The 20,369-nt window shown below is 42.0% G+C and overlaps 1 protein-coding gene across 1 annotated transcript in view; it reads left to right on the forward strand.

Annotated features, from left to right (window-relative positions):
- LOC121875855 overlaps nt 1–20,369 on the forward strand; it is a 202,731-nt gene that overhangs the window by 43,729 nt on the left and 138,633 nt on the right. The window contains exons 3-7 of the mRNA XM_042380560.1: nt 1,965–2,092; nt 7,519–7,568; nt 16,331–16,473; nt 18,469–18,672; nt 19,054–19,110. Coding sequence (XP_042236494.1) covers nt 1,965–2,092; nt 7,519–7,568; nt 16,331–16,473; nt 18,469–18,672; nt 19,054–19,110 — 582 coding nt within the window. The remainder of the gene's footprint in view (nt 1–1,964; nt 2,093–7,518; nt 7,569–16,330; nt 16,474–18,468; nt 18,673–19,053; nt 19,111–20,369) is intronic.

Genomic DNA, 20,369 nt, shown 5'->3' on the forward strand with positions numbered 1-20,369 from the left:
TTCCCTCACTCACTCGCCCGTTCACTCACTCTCTCCCCCCGGTATAGTGCCTCCATACACTCCCTGCCCCGGCATAGTGCCTCCATACACACCCTGCCTCGGTATAGTGACCCCACACACACCCTGCCTCGGTATAGTGCCCCCACACACACCCTGCCTCGGTATAATGCCTCCATACACACCCTGCCCCGGCATAGTGCCTCCATACACACCCTGCCTCGGTATAGTGCCCCCACACACACCCTGCCTCGGTATAGTGCCTCCATACACACCCTGCCCCGGGAGACTATGGATCTATGAGATGGTGTCGGCGGCCGAGTTGTTATTTACGTGAGATGAAAAACCCTTGACTCAAATGGACTTCCGGTGGGACTGAACGCCATCTCACTCCCCCCCCCCCCTCCCCCCCCCCCCCCACACACACATTAACCCGTAAGAAAATGTACTTGGCGAGCGGGAAGGTTGTGTGACGTTACCATGACGAGGATTGAACCCCGTCATATAGTGCATCTTAACCCCTTGAGTACGATGATGTGACAGGCCCTTTGAATACAATGTTATTATACTCTTTGTTATAAAATATAAGTCCATTTCCTGCTCGTGTATAAGTCCATCTTTGCTTCAAGTATTCGTATTTTTCCTCACATGCAAATCCACTTCCTCTATATGTATAAATCTATTTTCTGTTAATAAGCCAATTTTCTTTTTATTAATACCTATTCTCTCTTGAGATATAATTTTATTTTCTGTTTTTTATTAATTTTCTAGTAATTTACAATATTATTCCCTTTTCATATACTTATCCGTCTATCTTCATATACAAGTCCATTTCCTCTTCCAGATCTTCTTTTCCCCAGATATTTTACTCCCCATTTTTTGTGCGCTAGAAACATATATTTATTGTTATGTTTCCAGCGGTTGTTTTAATACTTTACTTTTTTTTTTGGGGGGGGGATGGTTAGCCCTCCGTTGGCCCCGTTTTCTGTTCAGGATTTTTAATACGTGACTAAATTGTTGGAACAGACGAACACGTTTTGTGGTGATTGTATGTTTGTGTGTGGGTCTTGTTCCTTCCCTGATATCCTGCTGCTGGAAAAGGATAACGGGAGCATATTTCTGTGATATATAGTGAACACCTCTAGTAGTGAACACCTCTAGTAGTGAACACATCTAGTAGTGAACACTCTAGTAGTGAACACCTCTAGTAGTGAACACCTCTAGTAGTGAACACCTCTAGTAGTGAACACCTCTAGTAGTGAACACATCTAGTAGTTAACACCTCTAGTAGTGAACACATCTAGTAGTGAACACTCTAGTAGTGAACACATCTAGTAGTGAACACCACTATTTAACACCTCCAGTAATGAACACCTCCACTATTTAACACCTTCAGTTGATATATATATATTTTTTATTAAATTTTGTACTGTTTATACTCTTAATAATCTTAGTATTATATTTACTTCACTATATTAATTCAATTATTTATTCTTTTACTTCATGTGTCGAAAGTTGAGTCAGTTAGTTTTCTTTATTTTTTTATGATGGGTCAAATAACATATTTTAATATTGAAAAGTAAGGTGTGTGTGTGTGTGTGTGTGTGTGTGTGTGTGTGTGTGTGTGTGTGTGTGTGTGTGTGTGTGTGTGTGTTTTTTTTTTTTAAGACAGTCGAGGAAGTGAAACAAATCTTGACGTGTCCGTAGAGTTTATTGATAGCTATTGTGGCTCTGTGTATGATATTTGTGTGTGGGTGAATTTTATCAAGACTCGGAGGCGGTAAGTATGAGGTCAGCCGACACCTTTATAGCCAAGATATGGATTATTTTATGTGGTGAGGGGCATACACAATGGCACGTGAAGGTGTAGTGTGGTGTAGATGTCCGGGTGTTGTGTGTATGTGTGTGTTTTAACAGTTGTCCCTTTAGGTTTGTGATAATACAGTGTTTGTTTGTTGTCGTTGCAGCCGTCCAGTTGTCTGTCGGATGCTGAGGAGGACCAGATCTACGGCTACACGGGGGGCTTTAGGGGCGGGGGACTACGACCACCTGTCCTCGCCCATAACAACCACGGCTTCATCCACGACAACCAGGGGTACGTACACGGCTCTTTTGTTACTCGTAGGGGGTGAGAGTATGATATATAGTCCCTTGAGTATATGGTGGTATATGACACCTGGGGTATAGTGTAATATATCTAGCCATCTTAGGCCTATAAAGTTATATCTGGTCCTATATAACACCTGGTGGGTATAATGTAATTTATAGTCACCTTACACCTTGTGTGTACTGTAGGTGGATAGTACAGTATTACAAGATGGAGGTCATTACATTTGCTACAGTGACACGAGGGTTGTACACGATTATCTGGGGTGTACACAGTTACCGATGATGTACACAGTTACCAATGATGTACACAGGCACCATTGATGTACACAGGCACCACTGATGTACACAGTCACCACTGATGTACACAATGACCAATGATGTACACTGCCACCAATGATGTACACAGTCACCAATGATGTACACAGTTACCTATGATGTACACAGTTACCAATGATGTACACAGTCACCAATGATGTACACAGTCACCAATGATGTACACAGTCACCTATGATGTACACAGTTACCAATGATGTACACAGTCACCAATGATGTACACAGTCACCACTGATGTTCACAGTCACCACTGATGTACACAGTCACCACTGATGTACATAGCCACAACTGATGTACAGTCACCACTGATGTACATAGCCACCACTGATGTACATAGCCACAACTGATGTACACAGTCACAACTGATGTACACAGTTAACAATGATGTACACAATCACCAATGATGTACACAGTCACCACTGATGTTCACAGTCACCACTGATGTACACAGTCACCACTGATGTACACAGTCACAACTGATGTACACTGCCACCAATGATGTACACAGTCACCAATGATGTACACAGTTACCACTGATGTTCACAGTCACCACTGGTGTACACAGTCACCACTGATGTACACAGTCACAACTGATGTACACTGCCACCAATGATGTACACAGTCACCAGTGATGTACACAGTGACCACTGTTGTACACTGCCACCAATGATGTACACAGTGACCACTGTTGTACACTGCCACCAATGATGTACACAGTCACCACTGATGTGCACTGCCACCAATGATGTACACAGTCACCACTGATGTACACAGTCACCACTGATGTACACTGCCACCAATGATGTACACAGTCACCAATGATGTACAAAGTGACCACTGTTGTACACAGTCACCAATGATGTACACAGTCACCACTGATGTACACTGCCACCAATGATGTACACAGTCACCACTGATGTACACAGTCGCCATTGATGTACACAGTCACCAATGATATACAGTCACAGTCACCAATAATGTACACAGTCATTAATAATGTACTGTACACAGTTACTAAAATACAGTCACCAATAATACACACAGTCACCAGTCACATGTACCGTTGAACCAGAGGAAGGATAATTTATTTTTATTATTATTACTATTATTATTTGGGGGGGGTCAAGGTCACTGTTGTCGGGTCACTGTTGTCGGGTCTCCTGTTGTCGGATCTCCTGTTGTCGGGTCACTGTTGTCGGATCTCCTGTTGTCGGGTCACTGTTGTCGGGTCTCCTGTTGTCGGGTCTCCTGTTGTCGGGTCTCCTGTTGTCGGGTCACTGTTGTCGGGTCTCCTGTTGTCGGATCTCCTGTTGTCGGGTCACTGTTGTCGGATCTCCTGTTGTCTCCTGTTGTTTATCTGGTTAATTGCTCTCCGTTTCTCTGTTTTTTTCTTGATATTGTTTTGTGTTGAATACATTATCGTTATTTTCAAATTGTTTGTTTTATTTATTTTGTGTGTGTGTGTGTGTGTGTGTGTGTGTGTGTGTGTGTGTGTGTGTGTGTGTGTGTGTGTGTGTGTGTGTTGTGTTGTGTGTGTGTGTGTGTGTGTGTGTGTGTGTGTTGTGTGTGTGTGTGTGTGTGTGTGTGTGTGTTGTGTGTGTGTTGTGTGTGTGTGTGTGAATCATTCCCTCTTTACCCCTGTCTTATCACTGTTCTTTTCTCTCCCCTCCCCCTATTTTATCATCATTTTCCTCACTTCCTACTCTATCCATTCCTCTTTTCACTCGCTTCCTTCTCTAGTTCTTCTCATTTCCCCTGTTGCTACTCTCTCTATTTTATTCTCTTCCTTTCCCTCTAGTTATTCTTTCCCTCATGTGTCCTCTTTCATCACCTGATCTCCTCACCCCCCAGTTATTCAATTAGTGTGATTACCTGAGTTTATCTCTCTCTCTCTCTCTCTCTCTCTCTCTCTCTCTCTCTCTCTCTCTCTCTCTCTCTCTCTCTCTCTCTCTCTCGTTCGTTCGTTCTTTCATTCGTCTATTTTCTGTTATACCACAGTTCTTCGATTACTATTTTTATTATGTGTTTGTATGTATGCATGCATGTATGTATGTATGTATGTTTGTATGTATGTATGCATGTATGTATGTATGTATGTATGTATGTATGTATGTATTATTTTAACTTTTGTGCTAATGGTTATTTCTGTGTGTGTGTGTGTGTGTGTGTGTGTGTGTGTGTGTGTGTGTGTGTGTGTGTGTGTGTATGTGTGTGTGTGTGTGTGTCCAGCAAGTTATGGCTATGAGTGCAGAGCCAATTTATCGTTCAACATTTATCACTTCGCTAATTGCTAGAGACAGGCCAACCTCAACATTTTATATATATATATATATAATATTTAGCCATTTATATATTTATTTGTATATATACATTTTTTGAAGCAATATCGGCGCTGAAATTACCCCTGTGTGTGTGTGTGTGTGTGTGTGTGTGTGTGTGTGTGTGTTATCGTTGCCAATTACCGATTTTTCGCCACCTTTGTCTCTTTTCACCGATGTATTTGCAAGTAGTATGTACAGGATAAAAAAAAAAAAATATGTATATATATATATATATATATATATATATATATATATATATATATATATATATATATATATATATATATTTATTTATTATTTATTTATTTATTTATTTATTTATTTATTTATTTATTTATTTATTTATTTATTTATTTATTTATTTATTTATTTATTTATTTATTTTATTTTTTTTTTTATTTTTTTTTTATTTTTTTTTTTCCTCGGACGCAAAACTCGGCTCTAGTTATCACAGAGTTTCTTTATGGATAACTAGGAATTGACTATTATGAAGAAAAAACTAGTAATTATGATAGAAGTAATTAATGACTTAAAGATAGAATTAAATAATCTCTCATCATTTAGCCATAAGACTAGTAATTACGACTAGTTTGTTATCTGAGAGCTAGTAATTAACCACATACAGTACTTATATAAAGACGAACTGAACTCAGTCACTTGTCTATTAGAATCTTTATCAACAACAACAACACTTGATTTGTTTATTGGAAATATATAATAATTCTGATCACAACTGTTTTGACCAGACATAAATTAAACTGACCTAACCTAACCTAACCTAACCTAACCTAACCTAACCTAACCTAACCTAACCTAACCCTACCTGAATCCTAATATAACTCAACATTAATACTAACTTAACCTTAACGCAACCTGACTTACCTTACCTTAGACTAACCAACCCTTAATCTAACCTTACACTAATCTAACCCAAATAATCCTAACCTAATCCATACAAACCCAGCTAACCCACCCTAACCAACCCACCCTAACCAAACCCAACCAAAACCCAACCAAAACCCAACAAAACCCAACCAAAACCCAACCAAAACCCAACCAAAACCCAACCTAACCCTAACCTGATCTCAACATTTGCCAATATAATCTTAGCGAGTATTAGCGCCTGAAGACCCTCGGAGGTAGAGGGATTTTACCCAATGGAATATTTTAGTTTTGGTGGATTTTTCTTCATGGGAAAATTGTGTGGTGGAACATAGTAATGGAGGAAATTGCTTGGTGGATTTTTTTTTATTTTGTCTATTGGGAAATTGTCTGGCGGGATTTTATGATGTGGAGGAGTTAGTGAGGGGAGCCTTTACCGAGCCGAGATATTGTGAGGTGCGACTTTGTTCCAGTGATGAATTATTCTCCTCCTCTCTTTCTTTCCTTCTTCATATCTTCAACCTCTACACCTTCAACCTCCTCCTCTACACCTCCAACCTCCTTCTCTACACATATTCCTCGATATCCCCACAAACTCCCCTCCAACCTCCACCCCTACACACCCCCACCCCCTCCGCCCACACCCCAACTTCGTAATCCCCCCACACCCTTGAGCTCAAACCTTAGACCACCTACCCCACACTTCCACACCCTCTCTCACACACCCCTCAATCCCTCCCTCTCCCACAGCCCCTCACTCCTTCCCCACACCCCCTCACTCCTTCCCTACATGCCCCTACTCCTTCCCCACATGCCCACACTCCTTCCCCACACCCCCTCACTCCCCCACACCCCCACTAGATAACTATAGACTGTGTTGTGGAATACCTGGTTAGTCTCTCTCTTAATCTCAGGTACACCTCCACATTTACGTCTCTTCTCGCTCAATATAAGTCTTTTACCTGCAGACGCTAAGCCAACCTGCCACGCCCACCACCAGCTTTTACTTACCTACAAACTCTAGTCTTTTATTGTAGCTTTTGTAGTGGGAAAACTATCGTAGATTTTATTTTATGTAGAGGTAGAACTATGTTACGCCCCCTTTTGTGCCGGCCTACAATACCCATGCTTTTATTTTAACGGTTGGAGAGTATTGTTTTATTATTTATGTTTAACTGCTCGATTTTTTGTTTTTGTGTTTTAATAATACACAAGTGAGAGTGTTTTGAAGCTTATATTGAACAGGAAGGAAGATCATAACGTGTTCAGCTGTGTTCACTTGTTCAACACACTAACACGTCACGTACACCTGTTGAGCTTAGGGCTACGATGTGCACGTCACCTGAACTATTGGACTAAATCGGACCACAATCTAACCTAACCTAACCATAAACTAAATTTTGGACTCTAAACATCTTGAGCTGGTGCAGTTTTGTCTAGTTTATCATCGAGGTGGTGTGATGGGGGGTGAGGTGGAGGAGAGGAGGGAGGTGAGGTGGATGAGTGGAGGGAGGTGAGGTGGATGAGTGGAGGGAGGTGAGGTGGAGGAGAGGAGGGAGGTGAATATAGGTGGATGAGTGGAGGGAGGTGAGGTGGTTGAGTGGAGGGAGGTGAGGTGGAGGAGAGGAGGGAGGTGGGATTGGAGGTAGGTAAAAGGAGGTGGGGGTAAGTGACTGTACTGATATATAACTCTCATATCATTAGTGTGACATAGTAAGTAGATAATGTTTGTTTATGAATATGTAACTCTGCAATCTTTTCTTATCTCTGTAATATTTAGGGGAAACTATCGTAGTAAAGATTGATATATTTACTGTTATGTCATATTTATTTACCTTTATCTGGGTGTAACAGGTGTGATTATTTCTTTTTACAGGTGTCTCAATCCTCGGTCAACCTTGATCTACGAGCTGCCCCCTGTAGGAGGTGAGTCCTTGAAGTCCTTCTGCGGTCCTTCACTGCTCAGAGGCCACACCTGTCGTAGTCCCTTGTTATATTAAGCCGTTCTCTTTGTTCTGTACTCGCCAGGTAGCTTGAGTTTAATGTTTGTGGGTGTTGAGTAAGCTTCTGTTACTATTACTTGTACTCACCAGGTAACTACTAGTTGTGTGTTGTGGGTGTTGAGTAAGCTTCTGTTACTATTACTTGTACTCACCAGGTAACTCTAGTGTACTGTTAGTGGGTGTTGAGTAAAGCTGTGTTAGTTTACTCCTCCTTCTACTCTCCAGTTTAAATCTAGTTTACTGTTATCTTGGATGTAACTCAAGTGTGTAGACCATCTCCCTCGCCACCTCGTTAATACCAGAGTAATACTAGTTTACTGCTTCCTCGTGCTTAGTGCAGCCATGTTGCTTCTTGTTGTCCCCGTGGCTAAAACTAATTTACTGTTGGACCTCGTTACGGGAAGCAAATGAAGACCGTGTGCGCGCGTGCTCTCTCTCTCTCTCTCTCTCTCTCTCTCTCTCTCTCTGTGTGTGTGTGTGTGTGTGTTTAATAATAACTAACGGTTTATTGACAAAGTTCCGCATCCCGAAGGCTGAAAATATACATTGGACAAAAATTATTTATTACATACAAAGACAGGTGGGTCTTTTAACATAAGCTTTTATTACTGAAAGAAGAAGGAACATGAATTGAACATACAAATTATTATAGTTTATAGTTGATGGCCCGGGCCTGGGATGGTCATTGAGACATCAGGTGGAGTGGTGTTCACGTGGTGTAGTAACTCGTCCTCGGGTGTTGATATGAAGGACCTCACGTGGCCATAGGGACACCGGGTGGTATGGTGTTCACGTGGTGCAGTAACTCGACCTCGGGTGTTGATAGTCATAAGAAAATAAGGAGTCTGCAATAGGCCGGTTGGCCTGTGCATGGCAGCTCCTGTCGAGAGTTACTACCACTCTCTTATCATCCATGAATCTATCCAGCCTCCTTTTGAAACTTTCCAGCGTTCCAGCACTTACTACAAAGTTGGTAAGCTTGTTCCACTCGTCCACCACCCTATTTTGAACCAGTTTCTTCCTATCTCCCTCCTAAACCTAAACTTATCCAACTTAAATGCGTTGTTCCGAGTCCTATCCTGCTCGGATATTATAAGAACTTTATCTATATCACCTTTATTGATTCCTTTCAACCACTTAAATACTTCTATCATATCTCCCCGCACTCTTCGTCTTTCTAGGGAATGCAAGTTTAGTTTCTTTAACCTATCCTGATATGGAAGGTTTCTAAGTCCCGGAATCATTTTCGTCATTCTTCTCTGCACCGACTCTAGTGAATTGATATCCATTCTATAAGGGCACCAGAACTGAACCGCATAATCGAGGTGCGGCCTGACTAGCGCAAGATATAGTTGCAATAAGACCTCTGCACTCTTATTACTTACACTTCTAGATATAAAACCTAATACTCTGTTTGCCTTATTTCGAACAATAACGCACTGTTTTCTAGGCCGTAGGTCCGGGCTTACAAGTACCCCTAGGTCTCTTTCACAAGTCGACTTCTCTAGGTTGATGTTGTTAAGGCTGTATACATTGCATTGACAGTATTTGTTCTTCCAATGTTAAGTACGCTGCACTTGTTGGTGTTGAATTTCATTTGCCATTTTTCAGACCACCCCTGCAGTTTATTTAGATCCTCCTGTAATGCATTTGCATCCTGCCCTGAATTAATCTGCCGCCCTATTTTGGTGTCATCCGCGAACTTGCTTATGTCACTGCTGATCCCAGTATCTAGATCGTTTATGTAGATTATGAACAAGAGTGGGCCTAGTACTGACCCTAGGGAACCCCACTGGTTACACGACCCCACTCAGATTTAACACCATCTACGCTGACCCTCTGCGTTCTATCGGTAAGCCATGATTTTATCCAATTTAAAACTTTCCCCTCGATACCATGAGCCTTATTTTTCTCAGAAGCCTCTGATGCGGTACTGTCAAATGCTTTGCTAAAGTCTAAGTAAATAACATCGTAATTTTCGTTATTATCTACCTCACGTGGTCATGGGAACACCGGGTGGTGTGGTGTTCACGTGGTGCAGTAATTCGACCTCGGGTGTTGATATGAAGGACATCACGTAGTCATGGGGGGACACCATGTGGTGTGGGGTTGTGTCACAGTACCTCACTCTGCTGGGTAGTGTTGCGTTATCTCGTAGTCAGGTGTAAAGCCGACCCACTGTTGTTCCCAGGGTGGATGGATTAACACCATCTGGTCAGAGGATGGTTCCCAGGGGTGCTTGTATCAGTGGTGGGTTACGGCTCTCACAGGTACTGTCTAGTGCTGAATTCACTGGCTTAAACACTGTTCATCACTGTTCAACACTGATCCCACTTCTTTCCGAAACAAGATTGTCACTTTTGATTATGTTGATATCCCAGTCCTGAGGGTGGGTCGGGGAGAGGGACTTCAGAATGGGCCGACTTGGCCAAGGAGGCCGCTGTGTGTGTGTGTGTGTGTGTGTGTGTGTGTGTGTGTGTGTGTGTGTGTGTGTGTGTGTGTGTGTGTGTGTGTGAGGAATGAAGAAGCACCAGGTGTGTGTTGGTGGTGTTGTGAGGTGTGTGGCCGGGAGGTGTCCACACTTGACCTTCCCGAGAGCTGGACCACCGTTCATTAGTGCTCCGCCACACCTGGAGTCTCCCAGATTCATACGTTTATTTTTTTATTTACTTGTGACTTAAAATGAGAGAAGACGTCTAGTTTTGAATCTCTGAGATGACATTTATTTCTTCATAGTGTAATTGGGACAGTTTCATGCTTCTGTCCTTGTCATTTAGAGGAAAAATAACTTAAGAATCTTGAAGAATCTGGTACCAGGCTTGTTTCACCTGCCTGCACTCACCTGAGCGTCACTCAATGACTCGGTGAGAATATGTACTGTACCTGGTGACATATACACACTTCAGCTCTTGTGCTACACCCGGGCCAGGTAGAGTACGTCATCCACCACTCATGTATGTTAAGGTGAAGAGCTTCGAGCAACAGAGGAAACAGATTTTCTTAGACGTACGTGTGTGTGTGTGTGTGTGTGTGTGTGTGTGTGTGTGTGTGTGTGTGTGTGTGTGTGTGTGTGTTCCAGGTCCACTGCTTGATGAATGGTCGATCTTAAATGAACCAGCAGGGGTGTCCTGGTGGCGTCTACACATCCCCACTGCCTCTCCTTCACCCCAAGGAAGGAAGATCCTCATTCAGACGTCGAGTACCTGTCCGCTGGTGCCGTCTATAGCTCGAGTTCCGTCTTTATCCCCCGGCCTTGGCTATGAAAAAGTTCTTATCGTCTTACTCTTGTCTGTCCATCCGTCCTTACTACAGTACGTGACTGGTGTATTTTAAGCACAGTTTCTTGTTATAGTACTGTAAAAAATAAACTTTTGGAAACTTAAACTGGATATTTTTACACGTCTTCACCAGTTAAAAATGTGTTGATATTTTTTGTCGTCTTTATTATTGTAGATGGTAGTAGTAGTGATGTTGATGAGTGCATAGTAACCAAGACCTCAGACTAGTCCTTCTCTCTCCTCCAGTTGTGTGTTGTAGCTGACACACACACACACACACACACACTCAAGTGCATTTTGTTCCGTATCTCAAAAACTTTTATACGTTAAATAACCTGACAACATTTCACCTTGAACATCACCACCTCAAAAAACGAACAAAAAAAGTAATTGGAAGATAAATAAAAACAAACCCGGAACCTCATTGACACAAACGGTGTTGTCGAGGGAATCGACCTCTCGCTCTTTCTCTACCAATAGTGGTGTCCCATAGGGTTCTGTTCTTTCACTTACTGTCTTCCTTCTTTTTATCAATGATTTACTTCACATTACAACTAATTATATCCATTCTTACGCTGATGATTCTACTCTTCATTCTTCTTCACATTTTACCCTTCCTCCTAACTCTCAAACTAGATCTGTTTCTAGAGCTGATATCATTACTTCTCTCAATGCTGATCTGTGCAGCATCTCTCAATGGGGGGGTACAAACTTGGTAAAATTCAATAGTAACAAAACTCAGTATTTACCAATTACACTTTCTAAATTAGATGATATCCCACCAATTACACTTCAGGACGCTATCATCCTGCCAAATTCTGAAATTAATATGCTAGGCCTCACCATTTCTTCCAATATGTCCTGGAAATCACACATCCTTAATATAGCTAAAGCTGCCTCTCGAAAGTTGGGAATGCTGTACAGATGCCGTAGCTACTTCACTCCTGAGCATTTGCTCATATCCGGGGTGACTCTTCTTCTGTCCAACTGTTAGATAGGGTGGAATCAAAGGCATTCCTTTAGTCGACAATCTCTCTTCCGTTTCTCTTCGCCGCAATGTTGCTTCACTCTCTCTCTTTTACAGGTACTTTAACGGGCAATGTTCGGTGGATTTGGCATCCTGTGTACCGCCGGCAAGGCCGTGGGCTCGTAACACATGCCTTGCCCGCGGTGCCCACCGTTTCTCTGTGGATGTCGGTCACACGAGAATAACCCGTTATAGTGCCTCCTTCTTTCCTCACACAGCCAAACTGTGGAACGCTCTGCCTTCTTTTGTGTTTCCATACTTATTCAATGTCTCACTTTAAAAATCTGGTTTTCCGGCATCTTCGTGGTGTAGATTAACACAGTATAACCTTTTTCTTCTCTATTTTCAGTTTCTTTCTGTTCTTGTTTTTTTCGTCCCCAGGGCCCCGTTGTGAGTCGTTTGATCTGTGCCCGTGTATGCTAATTCCCGTAAAAAAAAAATAATAATATTACAAATGAGGTTTGGGGTGATGACCTGGGAGGTGTGGTGACAATTTTGGTGGTGATAATATATTTGGGGAACTCACCTGTAAAATGTGGTCAGCGGTCAGGTAGGATTCCAATTAAAAATGTCAAAAAATATATATCATATGAACAACAAAATAGGTAATGTATTCTGGCATGATCCGGGTAAAGTGTTGTGAAAAATCATCGACCGTGAAACACCACAGTTAAAAGTTTTAGCGTTTTATAAGCTGTCATCAGTGTAGAGGCGTCATCAGGGGGGAGGGGGGTGATTGTGTAAAGCTTAATATTTTTCACTTTGGATTTATCTTTCGAAACTTTGCGGAGTGAGACCCAAGATGGCGTCAACATTCCCCACGCCTCTTACCACCACCACACGCCCGCCACGCCTCTTACCACCACCACACGCCCGCCACGCCTTACCACCACCACCACACGCCCGCCACGCCTCTTACCACCACCACATGCTCTACCACCAGGCCTCCCATTGACAGGTACAGGTACTTCACCAGGTAGGAGTGCCAGGTACAGGTACTTCACCAGGTAGGAGTGCCAGGTACAGGCTTCACAAGGTAGGAGTGCCAGGTACAGGTACTTCACCAGGTAGGAGTGCCAGGTACAGGTACTTCACCAGGTAGGAGTGCCCAGGGTAGGGTACTTCACCAGGTGGTACTTCACCAGGTAGGAGTGCCAGGTACAGGTACTTCACCAGGTAAGAGTGCCAGGTACAGGTACTTCACCAGGTAGGAGTGCCAGGTACAGGTACTTCACCAGGTAAGAGTGCCAGGTACAGGTACTTCACCAGGTAGGAGTGCCAGGTACAGGTTTAAGGTTAAAAGGTGTTATGTCATTATAAGTTAACAGATGTTGTAAAATATAAATACAGTATATTGTCAACTGTGTATTGTTAAATGTTTTTTTTTTCAGTTATCGAGTTAATAAAGTGAAATAAATTACCCATTATAACATTTTTATGTGTAGGCTGCTGTTGCAATATTCCAGACTTGTATAATTTAATTCTCTGTGTAATAATTTATGACAGGATCGCTATTGTTATTGTTTGGCGCTAGTTTATGTCACCTTTGTCATACTCGTGTGTGTGTGTGTGTGTGTGTGGTCAGGTTTTGGCGGCGCTGTCGTTACGGAAATATTGCAGCGATTGGCTTCATATTCTACCTGTAATTACTCTTAGTGGTGGTGGGTTATGAAGAGACCAGGTAACCCCCGACTCTCACAGATGAACCTCGACCCCGACACGAAAGAAATAGAGGTTTTCAAGAGGTATTTTTACCCGAGGCTCAAAGGCTATTTTATTTTTCAGGAATAGTTTTTGTTACAATGGTTGTTAAAGCTTACATAGACTCTAAAAACTGCATTTTAATGCAAAACACAATAGAACAAAATATTCAACAAAGTCGAAATAAAAAAGAATATTAAAAAAATGATGTTGAGGGTGGCAGGGGAGGGTTCGTTCATATATAGTGAACTTGTTTAATTTGTTTATTTTAGTGTCGTTAAACTAGTTCACGTCATAGAAGAAGAGTTTATCGTGTATCACTTTATTATTAAACAAAATCTCGCGTCATATATCTTGTAAACAACACAATGTTCTGCTCATCCTCACCTTAAGCCACACCTCCCTGCGTCAGCCTTCCACTACTCATAGTCCGCGCGGGAACAACACGCCGGTGAACCTGCCAATACACGGATCAGATTTTTTCATTCTGTGTCGTATTCTTTGGAGCCATTTCTCGTGTGTCGTGTTCTCCCTTCTTGAGTGTTATCTCATCCATGGTCTGCTGCTCACAAGTTCGAGGACTACCTTCAGTCCTTAACCTTCTCTGACAACATCCAGTGTCAAGACATCTGCTTTATCCGTGGTCCAGCTCACTCATCCAGCATTCCTCCCCTCCATGTCCGTCCTTCGGTATCCTTCTCTTTCTTGTTCTACCATGGCGCCCTCCTGTATGCAGACGCCCTACAAGGCCGGTCACAGCTCGTCGTCAGATACACCAACACAACGACACAGGTGCGGGCTTCCTCCCCTGCTCATCTTTCATCACTCATACCTCCCCACAGTGTCACTCCCTCCCTGCTCATGTCTCTCCTCCATCATAATAACCCGCAGCTCTTCAAGGGGACGGCATACTGACGTTCCAGACATCCACAAATTAATATTTTCTCACACAAGGTGCAAAGCAACACCCTCTTGAATAGTTGGCACAGCTCGGCAGCGTCAAGGGGTGTGCGTTGTTGGGTAGCTTACTTCCTCACTTGGCTGGGTTACGTTACTTTACTTTACTTTACTTTACTTTACTTTACTTTACTTTAGGTACTGTTGATGAGTACCTGGAACATTATTTTGCGTCGTCCCATAGAAAAAAACCGCTCCATGATCTAGTGAATTTCAAGTAACTTTTCTCTTGTTTCAGTTTCTTCCTTGACCTGTCTCTTCTGTGTATTGGTGCCTCTCGCTAGGGTGTATTACATGTGTAGTGTAGTACTGTACTGTGTAAACAATGCATTGTACCAAACATACCAGCCACTTGCCGTAAACCAAGTCATCATAAATAAACTTGAGGAAACTAATATTATTTATGTGTATATGAATCACACGGTCCAAAAGGAAGAATTCTGAAATTAATAAGTCTTTAATTTTCGTGGAGGGAAGAGTGCCCACCAGTCCTGAAAGCTTCATATTAAAAATATTTTGTTAAGAATTTTGTGGTGAGAACTTCTGCTGCTACTAATTAATGAAATGTGTGCAAAACTTGAGTTCTGAGGCACTTTTTGTCACAAACTTCATCAGAGTAAGTTTTTATGAAGCACTTTACGGGGGCCTCCTGCCTGCTGACGAGGCTGCTTGTTGACAGTGTGGCGCGGGGGTGATCTAACTCATTCCCACTTTTCTTAACTTACTAATGTCACCACAAATGTTAAGCTAATCCACTGTGTTGTTATAAATGTTCATAGTAGCCAGTACACATCTGACTACTGTGCAGGCTTGGTGTCTGTCGTTGCTGTTTACATTTATAAGAATATTTATCCTCACTGGACTTTGTAATTCGTAGAGTAATTAAGATAATGTGGCCTATTTTTGTTGTTGCTTAATTTACTTTCATATTTCTGTTAATATTTCACATTAAAAATGTATTTAAAGCTAATTTGTAGATGACCTACACTAAGTACAGCAGAGATTTTGGTGTGTTGGAAGTCGTCGTCGGCATTAACTGTAAAAAATTTTGTCAATATTTTTTTCTCAGCTTAGATATAAAAGAAGTTATACCAGAGCCATTTTCGTGTTCTATGATATTATTTAGGTAGTTTTTTTTTACTTGAGATTTCTGCTTGTATATTAAGAACATTCTGTGGCGTCCCGATATGATGAAAGACATTAGTGTGATTAAAGGTGTTGGCAACATTACAGTAATATTGGTGCCCGGGGAGAACTTGAGCCATGAACACCATCAGGGGTAGTTAAAGTCACCGCCTTCTTGTACCGCAGAATACAGGTCAAGATTATACAAGAAATATAACAAAAAGAAATGTGCATGAGGGCTTGACCACACAACAGCCCAGCAAGTGGATGAAAATATGGACACAGGCAAGGCACCCACGTCCACAAAGCTCAAGTATGCAGGAACAGTGATGCTGAATTCGGGAGGAACTTTTGATAATTTCAGAGATCATTAATCGAACTGCTGCTCGGAAAGAAAACAGTATTATAATGGTGTTACTAAATTGATTTTATTTGTGTAAGAAACCTTATTCATAAATTATAATTAAAAAATGCTAAAACATAGAGCATGGATAATTATCAGTAGCGTGTGTGTTTTGTTTAGTCTATGCATTAAGTTCCCTCCCGGAGTGTGTACGTTTTCTATGGTTTACTTCATGACTCCGTTTTCTCTTACAGATGTGAGTCGCGGCGGTAACGGGAAGAAGAAACTTGGTATTGGAAAGTTCCTAAAAACGCTGAAGAGGGATCTGAAACGGTCATCCGGGACATCAAAAAACAATAAAAATAGATTGACTCACAACTTGAATAATGTGCCAAGGGTAAGTAGCTTGAGTGCATCAGTAACCCTGAGTGGTTTGATGCAGCTATGGGAGAAATAGGTTAGTCTCTGCGTGCATAGTTTTTGCTGTAGTGTGTAATGTACAGCTCCTACAGTATATTTATGTATATATGGATAGCTTACTTAATGTATAGCCCTTAGTAATAAGTACACAGTATCCTGAAAACAATATTTTGGCTATTGTATATATATTTTCTCTCAAATAGGATATGGGTGTTGGTCGAGGACTACTGTACTGTACGTTAGAGAAATAGAGAACTTGTAAACTGATGCACAGAGTCTCCCACTTTGGCTAGATGATAGTATCTAAGTGTGAACTGCTTGAGAAGTGTCTAGGCAAATGTTCCTGGCGTGATGGAGACGTCTTGTGGCTCACTCCATGTAATAAGTTAAGTCACAGATACAATAATAAAGATTTTTTAATTTTGTGGGATGAGCCAACAAGGCGCGTCCGTCACCAGGTGTTGGTTGTGCCCACCAGTCACACCACCCACTTAGTACTGCCATCACTGACACTCAATGTCCCCAGAGGTCATAGGTCACTACCCGCTGCCTGGTAGTGGGGCAATATATGAGTGACTTAGTGTTGTGCGGCTTCACTTGTAGGTCAATCAGAGCTCTCATCCACCTGGTGTTAACATAAAGTCAGATGGTGATAATCACTCCTTAATGGGTTAACAGAATCTCTCGCCAAATTTACTCTACTTGTTAGTAAAAGATTTAATTAATCAAATTAATTAGTGTAGCCTTGAACAATATTTTCCTATATATATACATATATATCAAAATTCGATCAATATAATGTAATAGTATAATTATTCGCTAGATTTACTCATAGTCATTATTGAATGTTGGTGATAGAATTTCACTAGTCATAACTACCCTTAGTTTGATGGTCACCATAAACCCGTATGTTCTCAGATCTTGTGTGGCCTCTTACTGCATCTTTCATTCTTCCATATCCAAATAATATATCAAACAATATCTTTCTGAAATAGTCTAAAGTTACTTTTGTGATTATATATTAGAGTGCTTACAGTCCACACCTGACCTGAGAGCCAAGTCATTACACCTAGTGCTAAGATTTACCCCCAACACTCCTTGTCTAGTTGATGCTTCACCAAGACCTAACCCAAGACTCGTTACAGCTGGTTGATCGTGGCTGTGTAGTGGAGGGTTGTGAAGTAGTTGCAGCCATCAATAAGTCATGACCAATTTCTTTCTATTTTAGTCTGGTTTTAGATTCTGCAGGACCTCTGAACACTGTCACTTTGTATCATTGTGCTGTATGACCTCACATGTTGTATTTAGCCCTGATATTCCCGGTAGCCTTGGTCAGTGTATTATGTGGATCTTCTTTAGTGAGTGTGGTAGTTCCCTTGGGTGTATTACTGCCGACATTACGGGGTTTATATAAAGTATATTTGTGTGTTTTAGTTATTGTTTTCCTTCTCTTGGCATTCTTCACTGTCTTCTAGTATATTAACTCTTGCTATGTCGTGGTGTGGATGTGTTGTGTCATGATATCTGTCCATTGTTGACATGAGGTTTATGACATCTCGTGCTTCAAGTTATTCCTTCATGTCTTACGGTTTACTAGTTCTTACTGTCATGTGTTGTGTCTCTTGGTACAGTGGCTGTCTTCACGGCTGTTGATGTTGTTCGATCATTGATGTCTAGTGGTTAATGGTACTGTAGATGTCTCGTGTGTCATGGTACATCTCGTTGTCTTGTAGTTTATTGTATTTTTTTATGTCTCATGGTTGTTGACATCTGAAGGGCTGTGGGTGTGTCGTGTTTGGTGATGGTGGTTGGGTGTTGACACAGGGTCACCAGCATTGACCTCACTGTGCAGAATGTTGAAGACTGTGTATTTGACCATTGAGTGTTGCCCCTGCCCTCCCTCCCTCCCTGCCCAGTCACCTCACCTCACCTGCATGTGTTATAACCCTGCATGCCCTGGTGGTCCCAGCAGAACTACGGCGAGCCTGGATTGAGCACCACGCCGCTGGTCATGCTGCCCGGCTACTCCTCCCCCGCCTCCTCCCGCGGTTCCCACTCCACGCACTCCCACTCCAGCAGCCACTCTAACGCCGCCTTCGTGTCCGCCTCAGCCCCCGGCACTCCGGGTTCCTCGGGACCCATCCGGGACTCAGGACTTCAGGAGGCCATCGAGAGGGTAAGTCCCATTCCTGACGTAGTGAGCATGCCCATCCCTCTGACTCCTCTCATCTCTGCCACAATGTGCCTTATTACTGTGGTCCAGTGTGCTGTGTGGAGACTGGCCTCTACACTCACGCTGATCCTCTCAATATAACTTTCATAAACTACAAGAAGTACACTTAAGTATATACATTTACTTTAATTATGTACATTTACTTTGCACGAACTGTAAATATTATGTCTCTAATGGATGAGGAAGTGTGTAAATGAACATCTTAGAAATGTTTAAATAAGTCTCTTGTTTTCTCTTTTATTTTGTATTTATTTTCATCGAGTTCTCCATACATGTTTGGTGAGTGAAGTTTCCTCTGTGGTAATGTGTGTTTTTATATTTCAGCTGAAGGAGCAAGAGATGCAGAGAAGACGAGAGGAACAATTTAGAGAACACGAGCAGGTAAGAGAGAGTGTGTGTGTGTGTGTGTGTGTGTGTGTGTGTGTGTGTGTGTGTGTGTGTGTGTGTGTGTGTGTGTGTGTGTGTGTGTGTGTGTGTGTGTGTGTGTGTGTGTGTGTGTGTGTGTGTGTGTTTCATCCTGTGGTGTACCTTGAAGAAGTACACTGCCATTCCATCTCACCTGTGACACCTGCTGTACCTGCCAAGAGATCACTTACTCCTCTCAAACACTCAATGACGTGGAGCTGTGTGTCAAGTCAGTGGAAATTATTAACTTTTTAAGACTTAGTTATTCATAATTATTTCTTATGTGTGTGTAAATAACCGCCAGGGGTCAGTGACTACCAAGAATAAGGACTGGGAGTCATTGTATCACACATCAATGACTGACAACACCTGTAAACATTATTGAAAAAGAAGGAACTGGCCACTATAACAGCCCCCCTCCTCCCCCCCTAAGAAGCACGAGACAACGTAGCGAGGTGGTCAGCCAACTCAATAATTCTCTCCCTGTCGTAGGCCAGTGAGGAGTGGCAGCCGGAGTAAGAGCCACACAAGTCACAGGGAATCCGGTAATATACTCACCCTCCTCCTCCTCCTCCTTTATCATCACTGCTCCAGCGAGCCGCAGCCAGCAAGAGCTTCGTAGTCTTTAGTTATTCACCAAGTGCACAATTTACAATGAGTCCCGATTTTCACTGTTCCTTTGTATATAATTTGTATTTATTGTTTAATGACTTGTTCAGGGAAGTTACGTGGTCTTTTATCCTGGGAAGTGTAAGTCATTTTAATAATACAGTCTTGAGTATAAGGATGTGCTCAGGTGTACAGTATATGAACTCTAATTGACATGTGTTTACAAAAGACACTGTGGCGTATAATTTGTGGTGGTAACACTGGTTGGATAAGATTGTATAGGTAATAATTGTCACACTTGAATGGTACTGAAGATGTAAAAGCTTATAATTTGTGGTGGTAACACTGGTTAAATATGACTGAGTGGTAGAATATGGCAACAATGTACTTTTATGTCTTTTAAACCAACGTATATTTATTTCCATTTTCTATTTGGTTGTGAAGAATAGGGAGGCGGGAGGGTGAACTAAGGTATATTTACAGTACAGGGTATAATCGTCCATTGAGTACATCTTAGATAACGATCCCAGAGAATGTGTTTGAGTGGTGAGCCAAGAAACGATTATATTAATATAGTGTACACTGAGCGCCCTCTACCGGGGATGTATCGAGAGGAGGAGTTGAAG

The sequence above is a fragment of the Homarus americanus genome, unplaced genomic scaffold (genome assembly GCF_018991925.1).
Source record: "Homarus americanus isolate GMGI-L3 unplaced genomic scaffold, GMGI_Hamer_2.0 scaffold24588, whole genome shotgun sequence".
NCBI classification, from domain to species: Eukaryota; Metazoa; Arthropoda; class Malacostraca; order Decapoda; family Nephropidae; genus Homarus; species Homarus americanus.